Genomic DNA, 25,767 nt, shown 5'->3' with positions numbered 1-25,767 from the left:
TCTGGCACAATAAGACGGATCTTTCAGGATTAGGAGGATTTTTTATTTTTATAATATGGGAGTAACAGTCCACCTGATGGTAAGTGGCTACTGCCACCCATGGACATCTGTAATCAATCCCAGATAGATTAGATATTCCTACCTGAGTTCGGCCACAGATGCGCCACTATCACCTAGGACTAAGCTGGAACGCCTGTGAAAAATATGTCTCCCTTACGACACCCTTCAAACCAGAAGAGCAGCGCATAACACTACTGTTATGAGGAAGAAATAAGTGTGGCGGTGATTCCGCCGGAGTCGAACCACAAAGGTTTGTACCACCTTCTAAAGGATTTAGGCTGAAGGAAGGAAGGAAGGAAGGAGGATTTAGGTTCGTGGGAGGAATAGAAAACTTCACACGACGTTAGAAACTTAGGCAAGGAAATTATCTCATTAAATTTTCCTTAACTGTTCAAAAATATGATAATTTCTAATAGATCTATGAACAAAATCTTCCCGACTCTCTAGCTTGAAAGACATTGTATTGGTCGAGTTCATATGTTCGATAATCTATTTCTAGTGAGTGTATGTGCCTGTGAAAAGCACGATGTCTTCATGCAGGATGGCGAACATGAAGGGGCGGTCCACCTTGAACTTTATTGGGGGAGGGGGTATGGAGAAAGCAGACGAGACGAAGCCTGGAAATAACGTACAAGGAAGATATAATTTTATAGATAAACTGTTTCGTACATAAGTAATATCATTTTGTTTTTCGTATTCTTGACATAAAATAATTTTATTTGGTACTTAGAACATGGGCGCTCATAAAAATTATTGGTTAGTTGGATTTCGGGCATCAGCCATATTTTATTTAGAATTATTTCACTAGTACAGGCGAAAACCAGAATAGTTCAGTTTTATCGCCTAGCTGTTTTATCTCATCTTATCTTATATAATTATTATAAGGTAGAAAAGATATAGGCAATAATGCTGCAGAAGAACCACGATCATCGATCATCATCATTCATTCATCAGGTAAAAAGAAAGTTCAAGTTACCAGTGAAGGCTCCAGCCGTGGTGCCCTCCTCGTCGAACTTGACGAAGGCCTCCTGGAAGGCTTTCGCCACGCGCACCGGCGCCTCGCGCACCAAGCCAGTCGCGCCGTCCGTGAACATGCGGGACACTCCCACCTAGAAACAATCAAATGATATTGGCAGTACTGCTCTGACATTCTTTTATCACTTTCATTTTCCACTGGTATTGTCAATCAGTTGCTACAGACAAAAAATGTATTTTATAAATTAAAAAATACCTAAATTACCTTCGGAAGAATGTCTTTGAGATTGTGGTTACTCTTGATTTCGAATTTGGGCATCTCCAATGCAATCAATCCTCTAGACGGGCTGAGGTTGAAGACATATTCAAGTATTCCTCGCTGCGCCAGGTTCTCCACCACAGCCGGAAGACCGTCCTTCTCGTCCGGGAGCACAATTACCATACGGAATCCCTGTTCTTTGTAAGGCAGCTCTACCATCTGTAAATAAAATAAACGTATGTTTATATAATTTTAATACCATATAACCTGTAAGATTTTTCAAAACAATCGTGCCTAAAACTGCACAGGAAGCTTTTTTAATTACAAAATATTACTTAAATAACATTAACACTGATGAAATATTATTTTTATACTTCATTAAAATACATTGTACCTAGTGTAGTCGGTTGCCAATTTTTTATCAATATCAATGTATCATTTAATGTAATTTTAATTGTAACCTTGATAAACATATAGGTTAAAATATACCCTGGCTCCAATTTCCTTATTTTCGTGGTATAACAACGTTTCGAGTAGTTTCATCATTGGTTTCTTGACGGTCGTCGTTTCGTCCACGAAAAAGTCTTTCTCTTCGGTCTCCTTCGCGTTGAATGGAACATGCCAGTGGCCCTGTAAGTAGTTTAACATCGATTACTTTATATATAAGTAATAGAGAAAACCTGTAAAACTTACCGACTCGCTAATTTTTGGATTGATTGGTCGGACACGGTAAAGCATTCGACTTCAATCCCGCGCACAAAATCATGTACTTTTACACAAGATTACCATCATAGTCTCCAGAGAAGACAACTCGTCTGTTCTGTATTCGACTTCAGGTAGAATCAGGTCCATCAAATGACCATATTAATATTCTACTTTAATTAAAAAAAATAAAAAATATCATAACTAGTGCGTTAATTGTTTGTAATTAAAGTCATCCGTTTTCCAAAGAAACTGAAAACAACAATTATGGATCAATACCTGGAAGAATATGACATTAAAGAGTGCTAAGGCTGCGTCCTCATCTATCGTGTCTTCATTTATAGGAGAGCTTATGTGACCGTTGGTTTTCTCTGCAGCCTGGATAAAATATAGTGTTATTACTTATACAATTATAGTTATTAATATATAAATCTACAAATAAATAAAATACTATCATCCTATGATAACGAGATCAGCGTGTAAGGTCAGCTTACGAGAAATGTTGTTCAAAACCTAACAAAAAATATCCGTTGGTCATAGGTTAATCATAATCACCTAGTTATCGGTAAGCAAGTGGGCATAATTGTATTTCACTGACCATTTTAATTTCGTCGATTGATCATAAAACCGTCATTTCTTTTTTTTTTCATAGCCTCTAGAAAACCTTTTCATTTCATACCCATTTCACCTAATGGGCCTGCTTAAAATAATTGGTTCGTCATATTGTGGCGTTCGTCATAATGGATTTACTTAGAATGGCGTTATTAATCCAATTTTGCATTGTCATCCAAACCAAGCGTATATGCTAAATTTCACCTCAAACGATAACCGTTAAGTTTGTCAAAGTTAACTTACAATCCTTTTGTAATTATTACATAATTATGATGGTACTTATCTGAATAAAAATATATGTATACAGGGTGAATTTTTAAAACGGGCCTTCAGGGCCAAATCCGAAACTATAAGGATTAGCGAAAAATGCTGAAAGGAGTTACGAGGCCGATTTTGATAAAAACTAAAACTGCATCATTAGTTTTTTAAAATATCTTTTTCCCTAGCCGGGAATCGAACGAGTTCATTTTTAAAAAACATACACCCTCTATATTATTCCACCATTTGATAGTGTCGCTTATAAGGATCAAATTCTGGGAAGTAATGTTATGTGACAAATTAAAGGAAAAGGAAAATTTTGAAGAAAATACATATTTTTCCATACATTGCCATACTAATCCTTAAGGATTATACATAACAAATGATTTATGTGTAATTCTTTAGAAACATACCATTGAAGAATTTGTTGGTTAATCAACTAATTATTCGATGTTATAACCGTGACATAGGGCTTAGTATGAGTAAGTAATAGTTTGGCAAGTAAAATTACCGCCGTTTTTAGGATTTATTTTTTAATAAAAATAGATAAGTGATTAAATAGTAAATTGTTATTGTTAGTTGTTTATAACTACGTTTCAACAGTAAATATAATTTTCTATATCTCTTTGTTTAGTTATCACTCGGATTTGACTCGAAAAAGACATTCTCGCAAATTGACAATTTTACATCTGTATTAAAAGAAACTCCGCCCATAGCAAGTTAAATCTATTATAATGGTCCTAAAAGTAACCTTAACTAAGTCGGCCATAAAAATATAAATTCTTGAAGAACAAAACGTCCATTTCGAATGATTTGAAACATTTAGCCAAAAAATTGTTAATACGCGAAATGTTTAAATTGATGAATGGCGGGAACTTAACTGCCAAATTAATATAAGAATATATGTATTTTCTTAAAATTGAGGCTTTTCCTTTAGTTTGTCATTTATCATTACTTCCCAGATTTTGATCCTTATAAGCAACAATATCAGATAGTGGAATAATATAGAGGGTGTATTTATTTTCAAAATGAACTCGTTCGATTCCCGGCTAGGGAAAAAGTTATTTAAAAAAAGTAATGATGCAGTTTTAGTTTTTATCGAAATCGGCCTCGTAACTCCTCTCAGCATTTTTCGCTAATCCTTATAGTTTCGGATTTGGCCCTGAAGGCCCGTTTTAAAAATTCACCCTGTATACTTATAATTTACCTAGCAAATCAAGCTAAGTAAAACCTTATACCATATTTGTCAGTATTTGAAATTAAAAACGACAAGATCATCAATAATGTTCAGTTTGTAGTTCTTACTGTCACAGCAGATTTTGTTTACTTATCCCATAGACTTAGAATTTTTCGCTACGCTAACTTATCCAAATATTTAATCAATTGTTTCTATCTGATTTTAAAATTACTTTTGTCCTAGACATTGTTTTGTAATAGTTCGTTTAATATACCCATTTGTTGATGGTATCCGCTGTTTTCTTCTTCTCCGCAAAGTTAACTCTTTCCACATCGCTCTTGTAGGAGCGGCTGGCCACGTCGGAGAACTTCTCCTTCAAGGTGTACTGGTCAGAGACATACATCTTGTTGGCCAGCACGAGGTAGCTGGGGTCCATTGATGAGAACCTCTCGGTCAAATTGGCGTAATTGTCTTCGAGCTACAAGGAATATTTTGTTAGACAGAAAATCGTATGTACCAACTCATTTTTAGTAAAATTGAAGTAACTAACTGTGCACTGCGTAGTAGTAGCACTGAGTCACTGTTCCCCAAGAATATCTGATGAATCTTAAATAGGATGGAAGTCCTAACTGATATCGGTGAGAGGTGCTTTGGTTAATTACTCCTATAACTACAAGGTTACATGGCGAGTTTGGAGTATGTACCTAACCCAAGTGGCTCATCCTTAGCATTCTGTCCAAACCAGAAAACATTAGTGTTTGACTCTGTTGGTCATTAGGCAACAATGGACGGTGGAGCCGCCAGTGTGAAATCATGAAGGGTTCTACGGGTTCTACCATCTTTAAAATGTATGATTGGCATGACGCAATGGCTTCTATAGCCTGACATGCAGATGACTGCGAGTTTGACACTGACGCAGGAATCTATTTGACGATAATGTGTTTCCCTTTATGTTACGTAGAAATCGTTAAAAAAGACAAATGTGTGTCGGAAGAAGAATAGGGAAAACTACCTGTTTGTACTCTGAAGTTCCCACCAGACGCAAGATCTCCTCCCTGCTTTCTCCCTCGGCTCCTGCGGAGTACATGGCGAGTAGCGTGAGGACGCCCAGAGGGGATGCTATCACGTTTTTGTCTTTGGCATCTTGGAATGACTCCTGGGGACATAACAAGGTTTTGATAAAATAAACTTGTTTTTTATTAGAAGTAGCGAAGGATATTTCAGTCCGCCTAATTGATGGTCTTCAGAATAGGATAAGTTCCACCTCATGTTGGTGACAGATGCATTGATACAACTAACGTCTATCAGGCGCCTCGTGTGATTCTCCTTTAGCACGTTCTTCAAACCTCTTGGATCTATGAATATAGGTACGTATATGATTTATAGGTACGTAATATTTAGAAGACATGAGAACTTACTTTCAGTATCTTCATCGACGCTACATCGACGGAGTCGCCCAGTGGAGTTCTTTGGTATGTAACACTTTTAGGATAACCAAAACTCACTATCGCTGTGAAAATGTATAAAAGTGCTGAGTGAGAAAGAAACTTCTAGATAACCAGGATGGGACTGGAAAGGCCGGGATGTAAGTTGGTGAAATTATAGATATAAATATTTATAATTTTAAATCCATGTCCTAGATCACCAGGATGGGACGGAAAATGCTGGCTTAGCGATGCAAGTCGGTGAAATTACAGATCTGTATAGTTTTAAATCAATGTCCTAAAATATTGTTATGTCAATAATATTTAAAAATATAGATATCGATAATTCAAAACATTCACATATATTACAACTACAAAACGAATATAAACTACGAAAAGGTAAACAGCTTTTATTTTCGTTATTTATCTCGTCAAAACAGTAAATGACTTAAGTAATTTCGGTTATTTACTTATAATTTAAGGATCGATTAGGCATACCTACCATTATTAGTTACTATTACTAAAAACTAAAATATTATAACGTTACATAAGAAGTATTGTTAAGATAAGAATCTTAAACGTTAAGGTCATCATCGACAAGATACAAACACATTAACGTAACATAACAGAATGCACCTGTTTGGTTCGGTATCTCGTACAAAACCTTGCTTGTATTCGAAGGAGGAAAATAAATTCTTAAAAATACGTATTTATGACAACGAAACAAGACACGGAAAAATATCTAATTTAGAGTCGGATTAACATTAAAACAACTGATAATAAATATAGTTCAAAACACTAAAAAAACACGGTTTTTGTGAAAAGCAATCAAATTGTGAAAAAAGCGTGGGGTGCTCCATTTATCACTTTTCGAAAAGCACCCCACACTTTTGCCACAGGTATACTATTTACTGTTCCTTAATTGACTCGTATATTGAAAATTATTTTCTACTTTTTAGTTGAAATTGTTACTTTGCGTGAACCAGTTACTTTGCGTGAACTTTCTGTAAGGCGCTTTCTCTCGCCTCGAAAATCGTTAATTGTGAGGATGTTGATAAGGACAATGGTACAAAATTATTAAAATCGTGTATTGTCATCGGTTTTTGATAATTTATCAAAATTTTGAATTAACCTGAACGTTCAAAGTGGATAGAAATAGGGTTGAAAGATTCCGTTACTCTGTTACGTACATACATACATACATACATACAACCCAAGCTAATAAAAGCGTGTTAAAAAGAGAAGATAAACTACGAGTTGCAATTAGCTCTTAAATAACTATAAAATTATTAAAAAAACGTACCAAAAAGCGATAAAATAATAATCAAGCGCTCCATTATGGACATGCTCATCCACATGGTCACAACACGACTGACCCGCCACCTGCAGATCATACCTATATATAGGGTAGTTATCAACGCCGGTAACTAACTTAGAATGCACGAAATTTACCTAAATATGTAGGTACAATTGTACATATTATCTATTCTCGTGAAGTGAAATCAACTTTTAAATGGATAAATAATTATCTTGAATCATGATAATTCACTTCTCGCTTAACAGATAAAGGCTACGGCTTTCTTGGCTACGGGTATTTCTGTGTCTAATTATTCGCATTTGGAGCAGATTGATCACAGATCAGATGGGTGGTAACTGAATGTTCGTTTGCTGTCTTCGATCAAGAATACTGGTATTGGTATTGTTGATCGAAGTTTGCTGTTTAAAAAAAGTACGTGCAATGCGGCGTGTTCGTGTCTCTTTGAAATTGAATTTGGCGTGAAAAGTATTTCGATTTTTTATTTAAGTAGGACTTTTTATAGCAGTCGTTGTTTCAGTGAATAAGCTTTAACATTATTATCAAAAATAATATTAGCAATATGAAACATATTGCCTTAAGTCACATTGCAATTTGCAAAAGCTATGTCAATAATAATGCTGTTTTACTATTTTGATTTTATTTTATTATCTTCACTGCTTTTGCAAAGATTCCTCCTTTTTTTTAAATAAAAGTACCGAAGTTACTTTTCATAACATTAGCTAAATGCCACTGAAAGTTCCGTCATAATTGGTCTAGGCGTGTAGGAGATTAGCTCCAATAAAAAGAGAAATAAAGTTAAAAATTTCTTTGTAAAAGTTTTTATTGGCATAAAATTTCATATATTGCTAATTTGCCATTACAAACAGACACTTCAATTATATTTATTTATGTAGGTATATACAGGGTGAATTTTTAAAACGGGCCTTCAGGGCCAAATCCGAAAGTATAAGCATAAGCGAAAAATGCTGAAAGGAGTTACGAGGCAGATTTTGATAAAAACTAAAATTGCATCATTACTTTTTTAAAATAACTTTTTCCCTAGCCGGGAATCGAACGAGTTTATTTTGAAAAAAAAATGCACCCTCTATATTATTCCACTATCTGATAGTGTTGCTTATAAGGATCAAAATCTGGAAAGTAACGATAAATGACAAACTAAAGGAAAAGCCTCAATTTTAAGAAAATACATATTTTTTCATATTAACTTGGCAGTTAAGTTCCCGACATTCATCAATTTAAACATTTCGTGTATTAACATTTTTTTGGCTCAATGTTTCTAATCATTCGAAATGGACGTTTTGTTTCCCAATAATTTATATTTTTATGTCCGACTTAGCTAATGTTATTTTTAGGACCATTAAAATAAATTTACTTGCTATGGGCGGAGTTTCGTTTAATACAGATGTAAAGTTGACAATTTGCGAGAATTACTTTTTAGAGTCAAATCAGAGTGATTACTAAAAAAAGAGATATAGAAAATCATATTTAACGTTGAAACGAAGTTGAAATACAACAAACGATAAGACATTAAAAAATAAATCCCAAAAACGGCGGTAACTTATTTACCAAACTATTACTTTCTCATACTAAGCCGTATGTCATAGTCATAACATCGAATAATTAGTTGATTAACCAACAAATTCTTCAATGGTATGACTTATGTCTTTTTCTAAAGAATTATACATAAATCATTTGTTATGTATAATCCTTAAGGATTAGTATGCCAATGTATGGAAAAATACGTATTTTCTTCAAAATTTTCCTTTTCCTTTAATTTGTCACATACCATTACTTCCTAGAATTTGATCCTTATAAGCGACACTATCAGATAGTGGAATAATATAGAGGTGTAATTTTTTTCAAAATGAACTCGTTCGATTCCCGGCTAAGGAAAAAAATATTTTAAAAAACTGATGATGCAGTTTTAGTTTTTATCAAATTCGGCCTTGTAACTCCTTTCAGCATTTTTCGCTAATCCTTATAGTTTCGGATATGGCCATGAAGGCCCGTTTTAAAAATTCACCCTGTATACATGGATAACATAACGATGCCTGAGATTGAATTATACTTACTTACTCCCGTTATTCTATCAATATCAATCTATATAATATAGTTTCCCTATTGGAAATTGACAAATTTCGATCGATTGGTTAGTGAAACGTTGAATATATCGATTATTTATGTTGAAGAGATTGAAATATATTTTAACACAACCGCTTTAGAGGTTTATATTGTAAAGAAACTGATATAAACTGTATCAATTAATCCAAGTTATCTTTAAAACATATTTTGCAAAGAGTTTTGTCGTAGCATTTATGAATACAATTTATATATGGTCTTTATTATTCATATCATATTATTCTTTGGCACGTTTAGACTGATCTATCTATTAAAAGGGCTTAAGCTACTGGCCAAGTGAGGAATAGAAGACTTCACAAGACGTTGAGAACTTAGGCAAGGATATTATCTCATAACGTTTTCCTAACTGTTCATACAGAAACAGATGATCATTTCTAATAGGTCCACGAAAAAATCCTCTATTGCATAACTGAAATCAACTCCTAAAGAGATTAATTCATTATTTTAGCTTGGAAGATATTGATGCAGTTTATACTCGTATGTCCACTGGTATATTTCTAGTGAGTGTAGGTGCCTGTGAAAAGCACGATGTCTTCATGCAGAATGGCGAACATGAAGGGATGGTCCACCTTGAACTCTATCGGGGGAGGAGGCTTGTACTTTGCAGACAAGGGCACCTTGATTAAACCTGGAAATAATGTATAAGGAAAAGATAATACATTTATTTTGAAAGAGGTGTTTAAAATGAGCTTTATAGAAATATCGTATTCTTTTTGTATTCTTAAAAAACCCTTTCATTTGATTCTCATAACATGGGGGTGCAGAAAAAATATGATTCTGTCGGATTGGGGTTAACCAATATTTTTTTCTTCTTTTTATAATATAGGAGTAGCAGACGAGCATGCAGTCCACCTGAGGGTAAGTGGCTACTGCCGCCCATGGACATCTATAAACAACTTCAGATGGGATTAGATATTTCTACCTGAGGTCGGCCACAGATGCGCCGCTACCCCTGAAGACTAAGCTGGAACGCCTCGGAAAAGCATGTCTCCCTTACCACACCCTTCAAAACGGAACACAGCAGCGCTTAACACTGCTGATATTAGGCAGAAATAGGTGTGACGGTGGTGCTGCCGGAGTCAAACCACTAAGAGTTCTACCACCTTCAAAATTGGATTAAGAATAACGTCACTTTTCTAATTATGCATTGTCATATGTTATGAGTACGCAAAATATCAAGTCATGTGACAGACTAGCGGTAGGTCTAATTTAACTTGCAAGATTTGACCCTCACATACGTAGGAATTTAAGGCCATTTTGAAGAAAAGCTTTGAATACTACTCTATTACTAGTTTTAAGCCCACCTTGTCATAAGCTGTTATTGCTACGTATAGATATATCTATGAAAGCCTTCTTTGGGTATTGCCGTTTTGGTAGAAAATTGTGATAAGTTGCTAGTCTTTAGGGACTGTACGCATTATATTCTAGGTCTGGCAAAAACCAGAACAATGTAATTATATCGTCTCGTACAATTGTTATAAAGCAGAGAAGATCTAGATGAGAGTGTTGCAAAAGGATCACCAGCATCATCTTCTAATTTAAGAAAACAGAAAGTTAAAGTTACCGGTGAAGGCTCCAGCCGTGGCGCCTTCCTCGTCGACCTTGACGAAGGCCTCCTGGAAGGCCTTCGCCACGCGCACCGACGCCTCGCGCACCACGCCGCCCGTTCCCCTAGTGAACATGTGAGACACTCCAACCTGGATACATAAAAAGTACAACAAACAATTACAATAAAAAAAGAAAAGAGAGAGAGAGTGAGGAAAACACAAAACATGAAAGCAAAAGATAAAAGAAATCTATATATAAAAATCAATTGCTGTTTGTTAGTCTCGCTAAAACTCGAGAACGGCTGGACCAATTTGGCTAATTTTAGTTTAGAATAATTTTTGGAAGTCCAGGAAAGATTTAAAAGGTGAGTAAATATGAAATATATTTCAAAAATTCTGAGGCGGTATACAGTTTGCCAGGTGAGCTGGTAAGATATATAAATATGAGAAGTCAATACAATATATTATAATATATTACTTAGTGAAAAGAAAAATGGTATAGACTCATATCTAATGATGAACTAGATTACAATATTGAACAAAGACATTATTTTTAAAATAGTATTTGGAGCACATTTTTCTAAGTTCCTCTGGAATTCCAAAGCCGCTTTGATTGGATCGTGAAAGAAACTTAGACCGATTAAGAAGTAAAGACAGTATACGAGAGTCAGACGAACGAAGCTACCGCTTGTGGAAATCACAGAGATGCTGAAATTTAGATTTCATGTATTCTGGAGCGACTATTAAAAAAGAATTGCGAAGAGAGAATTAAGCAAGTGAATTTGTCTATATACGTTCACGAACAGGGAGCCAATTGAGCTTTCAACGATCGGTGTAGATATAGTCGAATTTGCGTAAAAAGATAAAACGTATGGAATGGTTAAGAACATGTTCAAGATTGTTAAGAAGATCTTAGTTAATGTCAGAGTAACACACGTCAGCATAATACAAGACACGTAAGACAAGAGTCTGCAAAAGATACTTTTCGGTCGAAACAGGTAGAAGTTCCTTACTTGGTTAATTGAGCGGAACGTTGCAGAGACCTTTCGAAATTTTCGAATGAAGTTATTCGTTAACATTAGCGTTCCAGTTTAAATGTGAATTCATATATTATATACAGCTAAAAAATGCTAAAAACGCCGCGAACTTACTTGCCAACTTTAAACTTAACTAAGCCGACACCATCAGATAATGAAATAATATTAAAGTTTAATTTTTTTTTAATGATCACGTTCGATTCCCGGCTAGGGAAAAAGATGTTTTAAAAAACTAATGATGCAGTTTTACCTTTTATCAAAATCGGCCTCGTAACTCCTATCAGCCTTTTTCGCTAATCCTTGTAGTTTCGGATAATATTTAGTTCACTGTTATTATTTTAAATCCTGACCTCAAATATCATTAAAATCGACTTGTGTGACATTACAAATATATTAACAATTCTATTTATATTTTGTATAGAAAAATATAAATTGGAAGTACCACTGGCATTAATTGGCAAAGGCTATATTAAGTATATAAAAAAGAGAATATACTTTACCTTCGGAAGAATCATATTGAGATCGTGTTTACTCTTAATTTCGAATTTGGGCATCTCAAACACAATAAATCGTCTAGACGGGCTGAGGTTGAAGACATCTTCAAGTATTCCTCGCTGCGCCAGCTTCTCCACCACGGCCGGCAGACCGTTCTTCTCGTCCGGGAGCACTATTACCATACGGAATCCCTGTTCTTTGTACGGCAGCTCCACCATCTGTTAATAAAATATTCAGTGTGTCCATATTATTAGGGACAGTACTGAGATTTATGTTTAAAGCGGTTTTATCAGAGAATTAACATATTTTTCTGTGGTTGTTTTATTTGATATTATTATATTTGCTTTTTCATAAATGATAAAACCGAAACTTGACGTGATTTTTCTCAGAACAATAACTTGATTTTTAACATAGGTGACGTTAAATCACAATTGGTTGAAGTTTGTTGAAAATCGCTTGTACATTGCAACATTTCCAATGTTGTCTAAAATCTTCTCTAATTATTTTCCTAAGTTCTTTTTCGCGTTATATTATTAAAACGTAAGTATTATTTCTTTTTGAATTATATTTCCTAAATTTTATGTTTGTATTTCACTTTTATGTTCAATATGCCGTGATAACTTGAAACCATTTATTGGTTTGAAAAATTCAGTTAAAGTAGGAAATATTAAAATCCAACGCAGTCCCTAATACTATGGACACCAGCGGTAAGGTTGTTTAATGTTTATATAATTTATAAAAGTATAATGTTATAGTCCGGGGCAAACTTCTAGTCCGCTCTGAAGTTGTTGCACGCAGGTTTAGTTAGCATATACTCCGTACAAGGGCACACCCCAGGGCCATGCACCCGTGGGCGAGAGCGGACAGCGGAGGGTGCCAGGTCCCGTGCTGTCTTCGTCCCGCTAATATCTATAGTTTGCTATTGCGACGCGACTCGTTTCTATATTCGGAGCGGACTAGCAGTTTGGCGTGGACTATACCCACATGTCTGTGATCGAACCTGTAAAATACTTAGAAAACATTTCTCGTGCCAAAAACTCTTTGCGTGCAAAGGATGACTGAATGAATTTAACACTTACTTACACACTAATATAATGAAACTGATTACACGGATAAAATATTATTTAAACTTCATAAAGATACATTGTAGTCTTCAATTTCCAATTTTTTATTGATGTACCATGTAACGTAATTTTTAATCGCAACTTTGATAAATGGTACCAAATAAAATCTGTTGTTATTTTTATCAGGCTATAGAAAACATATATGTTAAAATATACCCTGGCTCCAAGATCGTGATCTTCGTGGTAAAACAGGGCTTTGCGGAGTGTCATCGTTGGTTTCTTGACGGTGGTCGTTTCGTCCACAAAAAAGTCCTTCTGTTCGGTCTTTTTCGCGTCGAACGGGACATGCCAGTGGCCCTGTAAGTAGTTTAAAATCAGTTGTTTTCAACAATGTCACCATATTGTGGTGAAATACAGGTAATAGAAAATATCAGTAAAACTTAACGACTCTCGGTTTAGGGTAGTATACTCCGGTCGGACACGATGACGGCTTTGGGTCCAATCACGCACACGAAATTATGTGGACTTGTATATAAGGCTACCATCTTAGACCTTAGAAGTGGCAACTTATCTCTATTTGATTTCAGGTAGATTCCTTGTTCTATATGGAGTTGGATGCAGATGCTCATGGGCAGCAATGGTCACTCATCATCAGATGGACTGCGTCCTAGTTGCAATATCAAAATTGGTGCGTTCATAGATTGTTTTTATTAAAACAAAAAAAAAATTAATTCATCGATGCAGGAAATCCTTTTACATTTTTATGAAAATGCAATATCAGTTACTTAACCGTTTTCCAATATAATTGAAAGGCATACATGTAGATTTTACCTGAAAGAATATGACATTAAACATTGCTAAGGCTGCGTCCACATCTATCGTGTCTTCACCTATAGGAGACCTTATGTGACCCTTGGTTTTCTCTGCAGCCTGGAAACAATGTAATTTAAAGTTACTGATATTTAAATCTGCAAATAAATAAAATACTATCTAATCAGTCTGTGATATAGAAATCAGTCTGTAAGGTCAACATGAGGAGCATTATGTTAAAAACAACAAAAAATATCTGTTGGTCATAGGTTAATCACCCAGTTACTGGCAAGCACGTATAATTGTATCTGACCAATCATTTGCAATGATAATATGTTTATGAATGCAAGCCGCTCTTAAATTTAATCATTATTTCATTGATAATCATAAAACGAAATATAGTGAATATAAATAAAGACTTATATTAAAAAAAACTTTATTAAGAACAACTTTTTATTAACATCTTTTGTTCGTTTTATTTGTCTGCACCTGGCGGATATGGCGGACGCCACAATATAGCGTCATAATTGATTTGGAACTGAGTCATTAAGCTAATCATCCAAATGAATCGTAAATGCAAGGTTTGGCTCAATCGGATACCAAGGAAGCGAAGTGTGTCAAATTGAACAATATATGATCCTTACTCACACACATAATAATATTATGAACTAAAAAGCAAGAGAAATAAAAGTAGATTTTGTATATTTAAGAGATATGAATATCTATTTTTTACCAAGTTTTAACATTACTTTTGTTCCAACAAAAATTTTTACATACCCACTCATTGATTAGAGCCGCCGTTTTCTTCTTCTCCGCGAAGTTAACTGTTTCCACAACGCTCTTGTAGGAGCGGCTGACCACGTCCGAAAACGTTTCCTTCAAGGTATACTTATTGGAGACGTATATCTTGTTGGCCAGCACCAGGTAGCTGGGGTCCATTGCTGCGAACCTCTCGGTTAAATTGGCGTAATTATCTTCAAGCTGCAAGGAATATTTCCTTAGGACGTAAATTGATTTCACTCATTTTTATGAAATTCAAATAGCTGAGTGCAGGCAATGCCTAAGAACTTTGATGAATTCTAAATAAGATGGAAATCCTATTTAGGATGGACGCCGGTCACATACTTCTGATGGCTAATTGAAACCTAAGTGTCTCTTCCTTAGTATACTCTACAAACCAGACACTGGGCCAAAATAGGCGCTGGGGCCATGGGAGTCAAATCACGAACGGTTCTACGGGTTCTACGACGTTAAAAATGTTGTGGCCCCCAGTTTAAAAAGTTGATTTGATTTTACAAAATTACAAATGTCACATAGACTTATTCATCGACAAAATGTTAGTATTTCAGTGATGCGTTCGTTCCGGCAACCTTATTTTTTTCCGTTGATAGCAACTGTGTACGGGGCCCCCCAGCACTGGGGCCCGGGGCGGACCGGTCCTGCCGTCCCTCCCCCCCTTAGTCCGCTAGAGAATTGGATATAGAAGAATGGAGAAATCTCTACCTGTTTGTACTCTGGGGTTCCCACCAGGCGTAAGATCTCCTCCCTGTTTTCTCCCTCAGCTCCCGCAGAGTACATGGCGAGTAGCGTGAGGACGCCCAGTGGGGACGCTATCACGTTCTTGTCTAAGGCTTCCTGGTATGACTCCTGGGGACAAGACGAGGTTTTGCTAAGGTTATTTATTTCTTCTTTTTTATTAGAAGTATTATGAGAGCTTGAATTCTGCCCTATGGTAGAGGCTATTACCGGTCAGATACACCTAAACTTAACTCCAAATAGGGTTAGTTCACCAGATTTTGGTCCCAGTTTCGTTGCTACTCCTAAAGACTACTGTGATTCTTCTTGACAGACTCCTCTTGTGATTCTCCCTTTAAACGCGAAACACGTCCTTTAGCCAGAAGATTACTACGCTTCACACTGTTCTAACTTAATTGACGTACTGACGTAGCTCGTAATTCAGTATGCCGGTGGTGTTTCCGGGGTCGAACTGCGAAAGAGCCTAAATATCTACTTTTAAATGTCTATCAAACTAAGATTAGTCGAGCAGTAGAGGTCGTTTCTGATGATGACTCGAGTGAAACGATGTCATTAGTTTGATTCAGAGGCATAGGATTTTTTGTAGTCCATCTTAAAAGGATAAAGATAAGCTCGATTAATATATCGTAGGTTATATTTAGTAAATATGAGGACATACCTAAGGCAGTGATAGTCTAGTGGTTAAGAAATTCGGTCTCTCGATAGAGGGATCCGAGGTACCAATCCCAGGCACGCACCTCCGATTTTTCAAAGTTATGTACGTATGAGAAATTAATTATCACTCGCTAAACCGTAAAGGAAAATATTGTGAGGAAACCTGCGTACCTGAGAGATTTATATAAAACAAAAATCTCAAAGGTATGTGAAGTCTACCAATACGCACTTGGCCAGGGCGGTGGACTATGACCTAATCCTTCTCATTCTGAGAGGAGACCCGCCCAGCAGTGGGACACTAATGGGTTGATGATGATGAGGACATACCTTCAGGATCTTCATGGACGCTACATCGACAGAGTCTCCCAGTGGAGTCCTCTCGTATGTAACTTCATCCTTCCATGCACTCATTGTCGCTGTGAAAATGTGAGAAATAATAATGGTTGTGAGTTGTGCTGCTGCAAGGAACCTTAATTAGTCTGTGGTATGTCTTAAAGCCATTTTGAGCTTGTAAATACGTAGACGGTTAATTTATTTTATATACCCACTAGCTGACCCTTTTTTTTTTTTTTTTTTGTTGACGAGGGGGAAACCTTCAAAAGGTACCCGGTGCCGTGGGAGCGGCACAGGGTTATGTGGGATTCTTACCGCGCTAAAACCCCCCCGGTGGCCGTCCTCAGCGTTACAAAGAGGACTCCGGGATCTCCTACGGAACGCAACCAGAGTCCTCTGAACGCATTGCCCCTTCGGGCTCCGCCCGGATGAGCTTCAGAGCTCGCCACACCGTCTGGTGTTTACGACGCTATGCGACCACACATACCGCCGTCCTTCCAGGGGTCGCTTGCTAGACGGTTCGATCTCCCACTCTCCCCGCTCGCAACCCCGGAGCCCCCAATTAGTCGCCTCTTACGACAGGCAGGGGATACCGTAGCCCTATTCTGGTCCCGGAGCTACAGGGACAACCCACTAGCTGACCCGGCAAACGCTGTGTTGCCATATAAATAAAAAAATGTTAAGGGTGAACAACCCTTATCACTAAGGGATATGAAAAATAGATAGGAGCCGATTCTCAGACCTACTGAATATGCATATAAAATTTTGTGAAAATCGGTAAAGCCATTTCGGAGGAGTACGGTAACTAACAATGTGACACGAGAATTTTATATATAAGATTACATGTTTAATATACGCATCTAATAGGTACACAGGTACAGATATACAGTAGTACACGAGCGTGCATTCCACCTGATGGTAAGTGGTTCCTGCTGCCCATGGATACCTGTAATCAACCTCCGATAAGATTAGACACCTATCTGTGGTTGGCCACAGATGCGCCCCTACCCTTGAGGCCTAAGCTGGAATGCGGAAAAGTACTTATGTTTCCATCAACACTCTATTTAGACCGAAATAGGAGTATTTCTTTATAGCGAATATATATACAAATAATATAATAATACAAATCATAACACAACAAATATTTGAGGTCATCATACAAAAACAAATCATTAAATTTCACGATTTTGCATTTTGAGATTTCCGATGTTTACCCATTATACGAGTAGGTACATTAACTTTACACTTGTATAAATTGATGAAGCGAAAATAATGTAAATCCATTTTTGGCTATTACTTTAATATTACTTAAGAACTCATAAGATATCATAAATAAATGAAGCTGTGAAAATAGTAAATAAATAAACTTCCCCCATACTTATACCTCTATAGAATGAACTTACCCCTTATTTTTTATGTTATGTTGATTTCTTTTTATTCACATAGCAAAAATTAAACCAAGAAACTATTTACAAACTTGTTTAAATAAAGCTACAGTTCCTATTTCGTGTTACAAAAATTAGAACGTCCTGCTTTAAAATAAACTTTTATAGTTTTTACTGAGTAAATATGATAATAACCAAATAATTTGTAACGAAAAGAAAAGCCAAAATAAAATATATAAATCATCTCATTATAAAAACCTTTCCATATTTCCCCGATTCACATTAATATAATAATTATTTTTATTTATCACAATACCCGTTTTACATCAATATAGTATAAAAAAAAAAGAATTGCAGTTCAAACTTAGATAACTACAGAAATGAAAACAAACTTACCAAAAAGCGAGAAAATAATAATCAAGCGTTTCATTATCGAGATGTTCGTCCACATGGTCATCTCATAACACGACTGACGTGCGATCCGCAGATCATATCTATATATAGGGAAGTTATCAACGCCGGTAACTAACTCAGGATGCATAAAACTTACTCATTACATAATACAAATTCTATCTATTTTTTTTGTTTCTTTTTTTTAATTTCAGAATTATATTCCATATTATAAAATTAAAATTAATCACGTCAAATCAAAATTAATATCACGTGACGTGAGTTTCTTTTGGCACACGAAGCATTAAAGAAAAAAATCTAGATTGATCTAAATATTATACAATGTTCGCTCATCCAGGCAAATCCAAGATTTGCGGGAGAACTTGAGTTTGCACTCTCTCCTCTCCCCTAGTTACGGCTATTTCAGTGTCTAATTTTGGCCCAATGCGGTTAATGGCACTCAGAAATAAAAAAAAATCGCAGAGCCGTAATTATTTTTCAAAATATGTGTTAAAAATAATGTATTTATACGGCATTTATTTTGTAATACGGCATATGGAATATGACAAGGAATAGAGTCTCCCTAATTCAATAAAAATAAAAAAGGAAATTAAATCAACTTTTTAATTACATCATTTTGTTTTTCGTATTTTTCTTAAAAACACTCATTTGATATCCATATGGGGTGTATAAAAAAAATATTGGTCAGCCATATTGGATTTAGAATGACGTCACTAATTTACTCGTATATTGTCATCCAAACCAAATGTCTTACATGTATCATTTCCGTTCAATCGGTTGGGACTAACTGATATAAAATTCAGTTGCAATATTTGACCTTCACATTGGTACAGTCGGCTCCAAAAGTAGATGAGTATGTTAAAGTTTTAAAAATACCTATACACCCAAGCATACATAGGTAGCTGAACACAACTAGCACCATAATTATTAGCACTAGCACCACAACTAGAACGTGTTAAAGTGTCAAAAGTATACGAACACTATAGTGTCAAAAGTAATTGAACAGTGACATATCATATTAGTGATGTTTTTGCACATATCGGTGTTTCTACTGTGTCGGTGTTCAGCTACTTTTGATGCGTTAGTGTTCATTTAATTTTGACTTTACGATGTATCTAATTATGATGCTAGAAGTGTTCAGCTATTTATGAACACTTGGGCGTATAGATCTTTTTGAAGTCTTTATCTACTTTCAGAACTGACTGTACACGTAAGATAAAACTCTGGCAAGATGCCCTGCTAGTCGCACGTACATCCTGTATTTTTGTATAATGTTTTGTTGTCGTCATTGTATATTTATGAAGTCTGGAATTCATAACACTTACGTACGCAACATTTGCAATGTTTAATTGTGATAGAGATTTGAGGTCTTTAAATAAAGTATTCCGGGCTGTTACAGGCCTCTATCTTTTACTATACTATAATAACTGCTACACTATATAACTATAATAGATAAACATTTGACATTTTTACAGGGTATATATATGAAAAACGATAACGATAGCCGGGCCGGAATAACAAAAAATAAGAATAAAAAATAAATCTTATAAATAAATAGGGCTCTCCATACAAGAAACCCATATTTTCAGCCTTATTCACTTTGTCTATTGAACCCTAAATACTAAAATATGTAATTTTCTTAAAACGGAATATTCAGTGTGAGAGTTCGAGTCGCACTTGGTAAATTTTTAGTATTTTACGTTTCGGACATTACTTTTAAAATCGTTAGCATAAAAGCGATTGCCCCGGGAAAATAAAATTATTACGCTGTATGGTTTTTTTGTGGTCACGGAATCTTCGATCAGGAGTAATAAATGAAACTGTATACCCCTCGTACGACAGCCTGGCGAAGGCTATCTAATATTATGGAGTAATATACTAATAATATCCAAAATTATCGGCTACCAACTAACCTATTTACTTACCTAGTTCTAAATTTGTGGTCACAACACCAAACCGGTTTATTTATGTATATATTTTTAAATCTTGTTTATAATGTTATGTTACGTTAGGTAGACAGACAATAAATAGACGGATAGACAATAAAAATCCGTCTGAGGTGCCTCAAAACTGAGACTAGACTGAAACTAAATGTCGTAGTGTTCAGTGATGCCAACTATTGGAAATATTTCTCCTAAAAACTATTTTAAAAACCTAAACACCTAAATTCGATTCGGCCGCGAATAAAGTCACCGAATCAAAAGCTGCTGCGTCTTTGCAATGTAATGGTTACACAATAAAAAACATCGCCCATATTAAATAATAACCTAATAAGCTACTATTTTGATATTACAAATCGATGATTCAATTTTATTTACCTGTATTTACCTTTAGAATCCTTGTTCCTCTCCTCCTCTAGATTGACCTAAATATTTTGCGTTGTTCACTCATCCAGTCCGAGTTTTGTGGGAGGGTTTAAATCCCTCTCTCCCCTCTCTCCTGGCTTTTGCTATTTTTGTGTACAATTTCGCCCCAATGGCACCCAAAAAATTGTAAAAAAACTTAATTAATTTATTTATTCATACGGCCGGTCGCGAATATTAATTGCGTTAGAAGATATAGATGGAAGACCTTTTTATAATCTTCGAGAAGCAAATGAGCTTGCGGTCTACCTGATAGTAAATGGTCACTGCCGGCGGTGGCCATCTGTAATCAACGCGATATAGGACAGGTCATAGCTGAGTCGATCCTATGTGAGATGCGTGTCGATCCATTCCTAAGGATTATGTGATATGTATATCAGCCGGGATCCACACCTTTCCACCGAAACGCTGAACTGCTTCATGATAGAAATTAGTATGGCGATGGTCGAACCTTCTATTTGGTGGTCCCGTTTTGACAACGTGGTTTCGTTTTAAAGATCAATCTCGGGTAATCCAACATACTCGGAACAGATTGCTTGCAGATTAGATGGACGGTAGTGTGTACTTTCGGTTTTCCCTGTAGTTCTGGGACCAGAATAGGACTACGTTATCCCCTGCCGTTCGTAAGAGGCGACTAAAAGGGGGCTTCCGAGCAATGCTCACCAGGTTGGAGCCTCACGGGGCAACTCGCTTAGAGGACTCCGGTTGCGTTCCTTTGGAGATCCCGGAGTCCTCAACGCAGCGTCGAGGACGGTCACCGGGGTTTTAGTGCGGTAAGATTCCCCCACAACCCCGTGTCGCTTCCACGCCACTGGGAATCATGACATGTAATGAATACTTAATCATTTCAATAAAACTTATTTGTCTTTTTTTTGCAATTTCGTCTCATCAAAAGACGAGCTTATAAACAAAGTATTCCCGGATATCATTGTTAACCACAAAAATACTAAATGGTTAAGTGAGCGAGCAATGTTGGCGGCTAAAAATAAAGATGTAGATGACCTCATTTTTATAATTCAAAATCAAAACGTAGGTACTCTGTATTCATTCAAATCTATCGACTGTGTAACAAACGAAGAAGAAGCCACTAATTATCCAACTGAATTTTTAAACTCCTTGGATGTGCCTGGTTTACCACTGCACAATTTACAACTGAAGGTTGGCTCGGTAGTCATCATACTTAGAAATTTAAACTAACCAAAACTGTGCAATAGAACGCGTTTCGTGATAAGAAAACTGATAAGCAATGTGATTCACGCGTCGAGACTTAAAGGAAAATTTAAAGATGATAAAGTTCTTATTCGAAGGATTCCGATGATCCCAATGGATATGCCATTTGAGTTTAAACGACTTCAATTCCGGATTAGTCTTGCCTTCGCCATGACGATCAACAAATCACAGGGCCAATCCTTGACTATTTGTGGCCTCAATCTAGAAAATGCATGTTTTTCTCATGGTCGATTGTACGTGGCATGCTCACGTGTCGGCAAACCATCCGCTTTATTTGTTCTTGCGCCTGACCAAAAAACAAAGAATGTCGTTTACCACAAGGTGCTTAGATGAAAATCAGATTAATGAATTAATCCGAGTGTATCGCAATTTGCACAACATACTTTTCAATCATATTTTTCTGACATGTGTTTGAAGTACTTAATTATTATTATTTTTTTAATTATTATTCTCATTCTGTATGTATTCATCATCATTCATCATTCATCATAATAAAATACTTTTATATTTTCTATCTATATTAATATTATTATATATTATTTTGTATCATTGTATTACATTCATTCATTGACTGTTAGGCGGTACAAAGTTCACCGGGTCAGCTCGTGTATATATATTATATGTCGGAGGAAGAGTCAGAGTTATTTAATATAGCTTTAGCTATACTGTTACTTTAGTATTTTAGTAATGTTATTGGTACTTGATCAATCGAAGTCATTGTATAGCTTTCGTATTAGAATCAGAGCAGAGACTTTTAAGATGTCTCTAGTGGGGTCGAGGTATGTGGCGGCGCGGTGGGGAAACTTTGATAAGAACGGATGTGAGTGATCGAGGTGGATCATTATTTCGTTGTGCTTTGGAGCATGTAGTCACTACCTTGAACCTGCTGCTCAAATTCTTTGTTTGTAAAGTAATAGTAGTAGTATAGTATAGTTATTTTGTAAATCCGAAATTATAAACGTAAGAACAATAAATACTGTGATTACTGTATTTGTGCCTGCATCTACCCTATGCCTACCAACGCCCACAAAACCCATAGATCCCACTTCTGATGTCGGAGAAAACAAGTTGGTTTTAGTTTATGACTTTGGCTAAGTTCCATGACAGATTCAGAGTGATATGGCGTCCTGTTTTTAACGTTTGAGACTCTCTTAATCATTAACATTTTAATACCCCACTTAAGATTGCACTTTAAATGCAATATTTTTGTTTTAAGATTGGTTTATTGGTTAAATGGTTCAATGTATAGGTGCCACTAAATCAACAAAGGGTGAAGGGTGAAAGCAATACTTAATGTGACTGAGTGTCGTGAGACTCATTATTTAATATTTAACCATACAACTTTCCAACCATCCATCTATCAACCTTGAAAGTCCACTGCTGGACGTAGGCCTACCCAAATCGGCGCGGCCTCATCTGGGGATACTCTGATCTCCTTTTGCTCAGATGTGGTCCCTGTTTGAGGTCATTCCTACCATACAGTTTTACCAAAATAAATATGTTTCATTTCAGATAACATCCTTCAAGGTCACATGAGGACGTGTGAAGCGTCAGGATGGCCGTGTCGGAGGAAGAGTCAGAGTTATTTAATATAGCTTTAGCTATACTGTTACTTTAGTATTTTAGTAATGTTATTGGTACTTGATCAATCGAAGTCATTGTATAGCTTTCGTATTAGAATCAGAGCAGAGACTTTTAAGATGTCTCTAGTGGGGTCGAGGTATGTGGCGGCGCGGTGGGGAAACTTTGATAAGAACGGATGTGAGTGATCGAGGTGGATCATTATTTCGTTGTGCTTTGGAGCATGTAGTCACTACCTTGAACCTGCTGCTCAAATTCTTTGTTTGTAAAGTAATAGTAGTAGTATAGTATAGTTATTTTGTAAATCCGAAGTTATAAACGTAAGAACAATAAATACTGTGATTACTGTATTTGTGCCTGCATCTACCCTATCTACCTATTGAGTCACTAAAAACAAGATAATTCATTACATAGAAGATATCTCTTAACGAATGCTCCCTCTGTACGAATCATCTCCGATCTCCTCTATACCCTAGTACGCCAGGGTCACAAAATCTAATATTATCGAGGCAGACTGCTGCAATGGCAACTTCGCACCGGGATAATTATGTATTATTTGTTTTTACTTTTATTACAATGTGCTTACTAGTGTTACGACTCACAGACAGACAACGAATCAAGTAACGGGCAGTTACTTGATTCGTTGTCTGTCTGTCTAAGGTGCCTCAAAATTGGAACACTGAAAGTAGTCGTGTTCAATGATGTCAGCTATTTGAAAACCTTCCCCCTAAAACTATTTAAAAAACACCAAAACTCCCAAATTCACTAAATTCAATTCAGCCGTGAACAAAGTCGACGAAACACTAAGTTGTTGTCTGCAATTTAACGGAACAATAAAAATAACTTTTTCTGCCCAAACGAAATATTCTGCCGAAAGAATTTAGTGTCAGATAACTTTTTTTCCTCAAGTTTGGGGAGAATCTCTAGGGTTTGCACCACTAGGAGTTTACTACCATCTCTTAACACAATATTATTTTAATCATACTTTTACTTTTTTTGCAAAATATGACAATTTCAGTTCGTTTTATACAGAAAAAAATAATAAGGCGATAAATTAATAAGGGTTTAAGTTTGTTCCACTGTGTTCCAATATGATGGAATATTTTACTGTTTTAAGGAGGAAATAAAACTTTCCTGAACTTGATGGTTTTTAAAAGATAGTGGTAGGCCCCCTGGTCGTTTTATCGCTTTGGTCTCTTCCCATATGCGACCTTGACCTAAAGCACAGTATACAATATCCGTACATAAAGTGAATCAATTTATAACTTTTGGCTAAACTAAACTGATTTAATTACGCTTTTTATGTGGGCTAGCTTTTAAGGATTCGTTTTTGAGGTAGGTATATTTTATTGAAGTGATTATTTTAATGAATAAGCATTATTAACATTAACATTGATGTAAATATTGAGTATACTTTCTAACTCTTCTTGAAAATTTCAAAAGCTGTCAATAAAAATGCTGTTTTACTGTTTTCACCATTTTTTACGCAGAACCCTTTTTTATATTTTTTTCTAAAATAAAAGTATCTGTAGTTACTCATTATAACGTTAGTTAAATTCCACTGAAAGTTCCGTCCAAATCAATCCAGGCGTTTAAAGAGCTTAGCCGGAAACATAAAGATAGAAAAATAATAAACGCGCGGCACTTGGGGACTGCCGCGGCAAAGCTATTGCATAGCATTTTTATTATACTTTCTCTGCGCGGCATTAATGTGTATTACGTATACACAAAAAATATAGGTACTTAATAATGGGTTAAGTACTTTAATTAAGTACCTAATAAGGGTAACTGATTCTATGAGGAAAAACTTTAAAGAAAGAAAGGAAAAGTATTTTAACACAACCGTTCTAGGAAAATTTATTGTAAAGAAACTGAAATATACTTTAATTGTTTTTTCCATTATCTTTACAATTTATTTTGTAAAGGTTTTTTGTTCTAGCGTATATGAATACAATGTTAAATATCTTCATTATTATTCTTTGGTACAATAAGACAGATCTTTCAGGATTAGGAGGAATAATATTTTTATTTTATTTTTATAATATGGGAGTAACAGTCCATCTGATGGTAAGTGGCTGCTGCCGCCCATGGACATCTGTAATCAACCCCAGATAGGATTAGATATTCCTACCTGAGTTCGGCCACAACTGCGCCACTACCCCTGAGGACTAAGCTGGAACGCCTCGGAAAAGTAAGTTTCCCTTACTACACCCTTCAAACCAGAACAGCAGCGCATAACACTGCTGTTATGAGGAAGAAATAAGTGTGGCGGTGATGCCGCCGGAGTCGAACCACAAAGGTTTGTACCACCTTCTAAAGGATTTAGGCTGAAGGTAGGAAGGAAGGAAGGAAGGAGGAATTAGGTTCGTGGGAGGAATTCCTTAACTGTCTAAAAAG

General features: G+C 35.9%; 1 protein-coding gene across 1 annotated transcript in view; it reads right to left on the bottom strand.

Moving 5' to 3' along the window:
• The window catches only part of LOC140752565 (uncharacterized), a 34,473-nt gene extending 16,222 nt beyond the window's left edge, over positions 1 to 18,251 (bottom strand). Inside the window, exons 1-17 of the mRNA XM_073086903.1 lie at positions 18,182 to 18,251; positions 16,395 to 16,483; positions 15,381 to 15,524; positions 14,655 to 14,858; positions 13,899 to 13,997; positions 13,284 to 13,424; positions 12,009 to 12,221; positions 10,489 to 10,621; positions 9,428 to 9,552; positions 6,771 to 6,894; positions 5,462 to 5,553; positions 5,056 to 5,199; positions 4,318 to 4,521; positions 2,276 to 2,374; positions 1,784 to 1,924; positions 1,301 to 1,513; positions 1,037 to 1,169 (exon numbers count right to left, since the gene is read on the bottom strand). Coding sequence (XP_072943004.1) covers positions 1,037 to 1,169; positions 1,301 to 1,513; positions 1,784 to 1,924; positions 2,276 to 2,374; positions 4,318 to 4,521; positions 5,056 to 5,199; positions 5,462 to 5,553; positions 6,771 to 6,894; positions 9,428 to 9,552; positions 10,489 to 10,621; positions 12,009 to 12,221; positions 13,284 to 13,424; positions 13,899 to 13,997; positions 14,655 to 14,858; positions 15,381 to 15,524; positions 16,395 to 16,483; positions 18,182 to 18,242 — 2,359 coding nt within the window. The 5' untranslated portion in view covers positions 18,243 to 18,251. The remainder of the gene's footprint in view (positions 1 to 1,036; positions 1,170 to 1,300; positions 1,514 to 1,783; positions 1,925 to 2,275; positions 2,375 to 4,317; positions 4,522 to 5,055; positions 5,200 to 5,461; positions 5,554 to 6,770; positions 6,895 to 9,427; positions 9,553 to 10,488; positions 10,622 to 12,008; positions 12,222 to 13,283; positions 13,425 to 13,898; positions 13,998 to 14,654; positions 14,859 to 15,380; positions 15,525 to 16,394; positions 16,484 to 18,181) is intronic.
• Positions 18,252 to 25,767: the final 7,516 nt, after the last annotated feature.

The sequence above is a fragment of the Epargyreus clarus genome, unplaced genomic scaffold, assembly GCF_041222505.1.
Source record: "Epargyreus clarus isolate Ecla_fem2 unplaced genomic scaffold, WU_Ecla_fem_2.2 ptg000024l, whole genome shotgun sequence".
Classification (NCBI taxonomy): Eukaryota; Metazoa; Arthropoda; class Insecta; order Lepidoptera; family Hesperiidae; genus Epargyreus; species Epargyreus clarus.
This window is presented reverse-complemented; position numbering and strand designations above follow the sequence as displayed.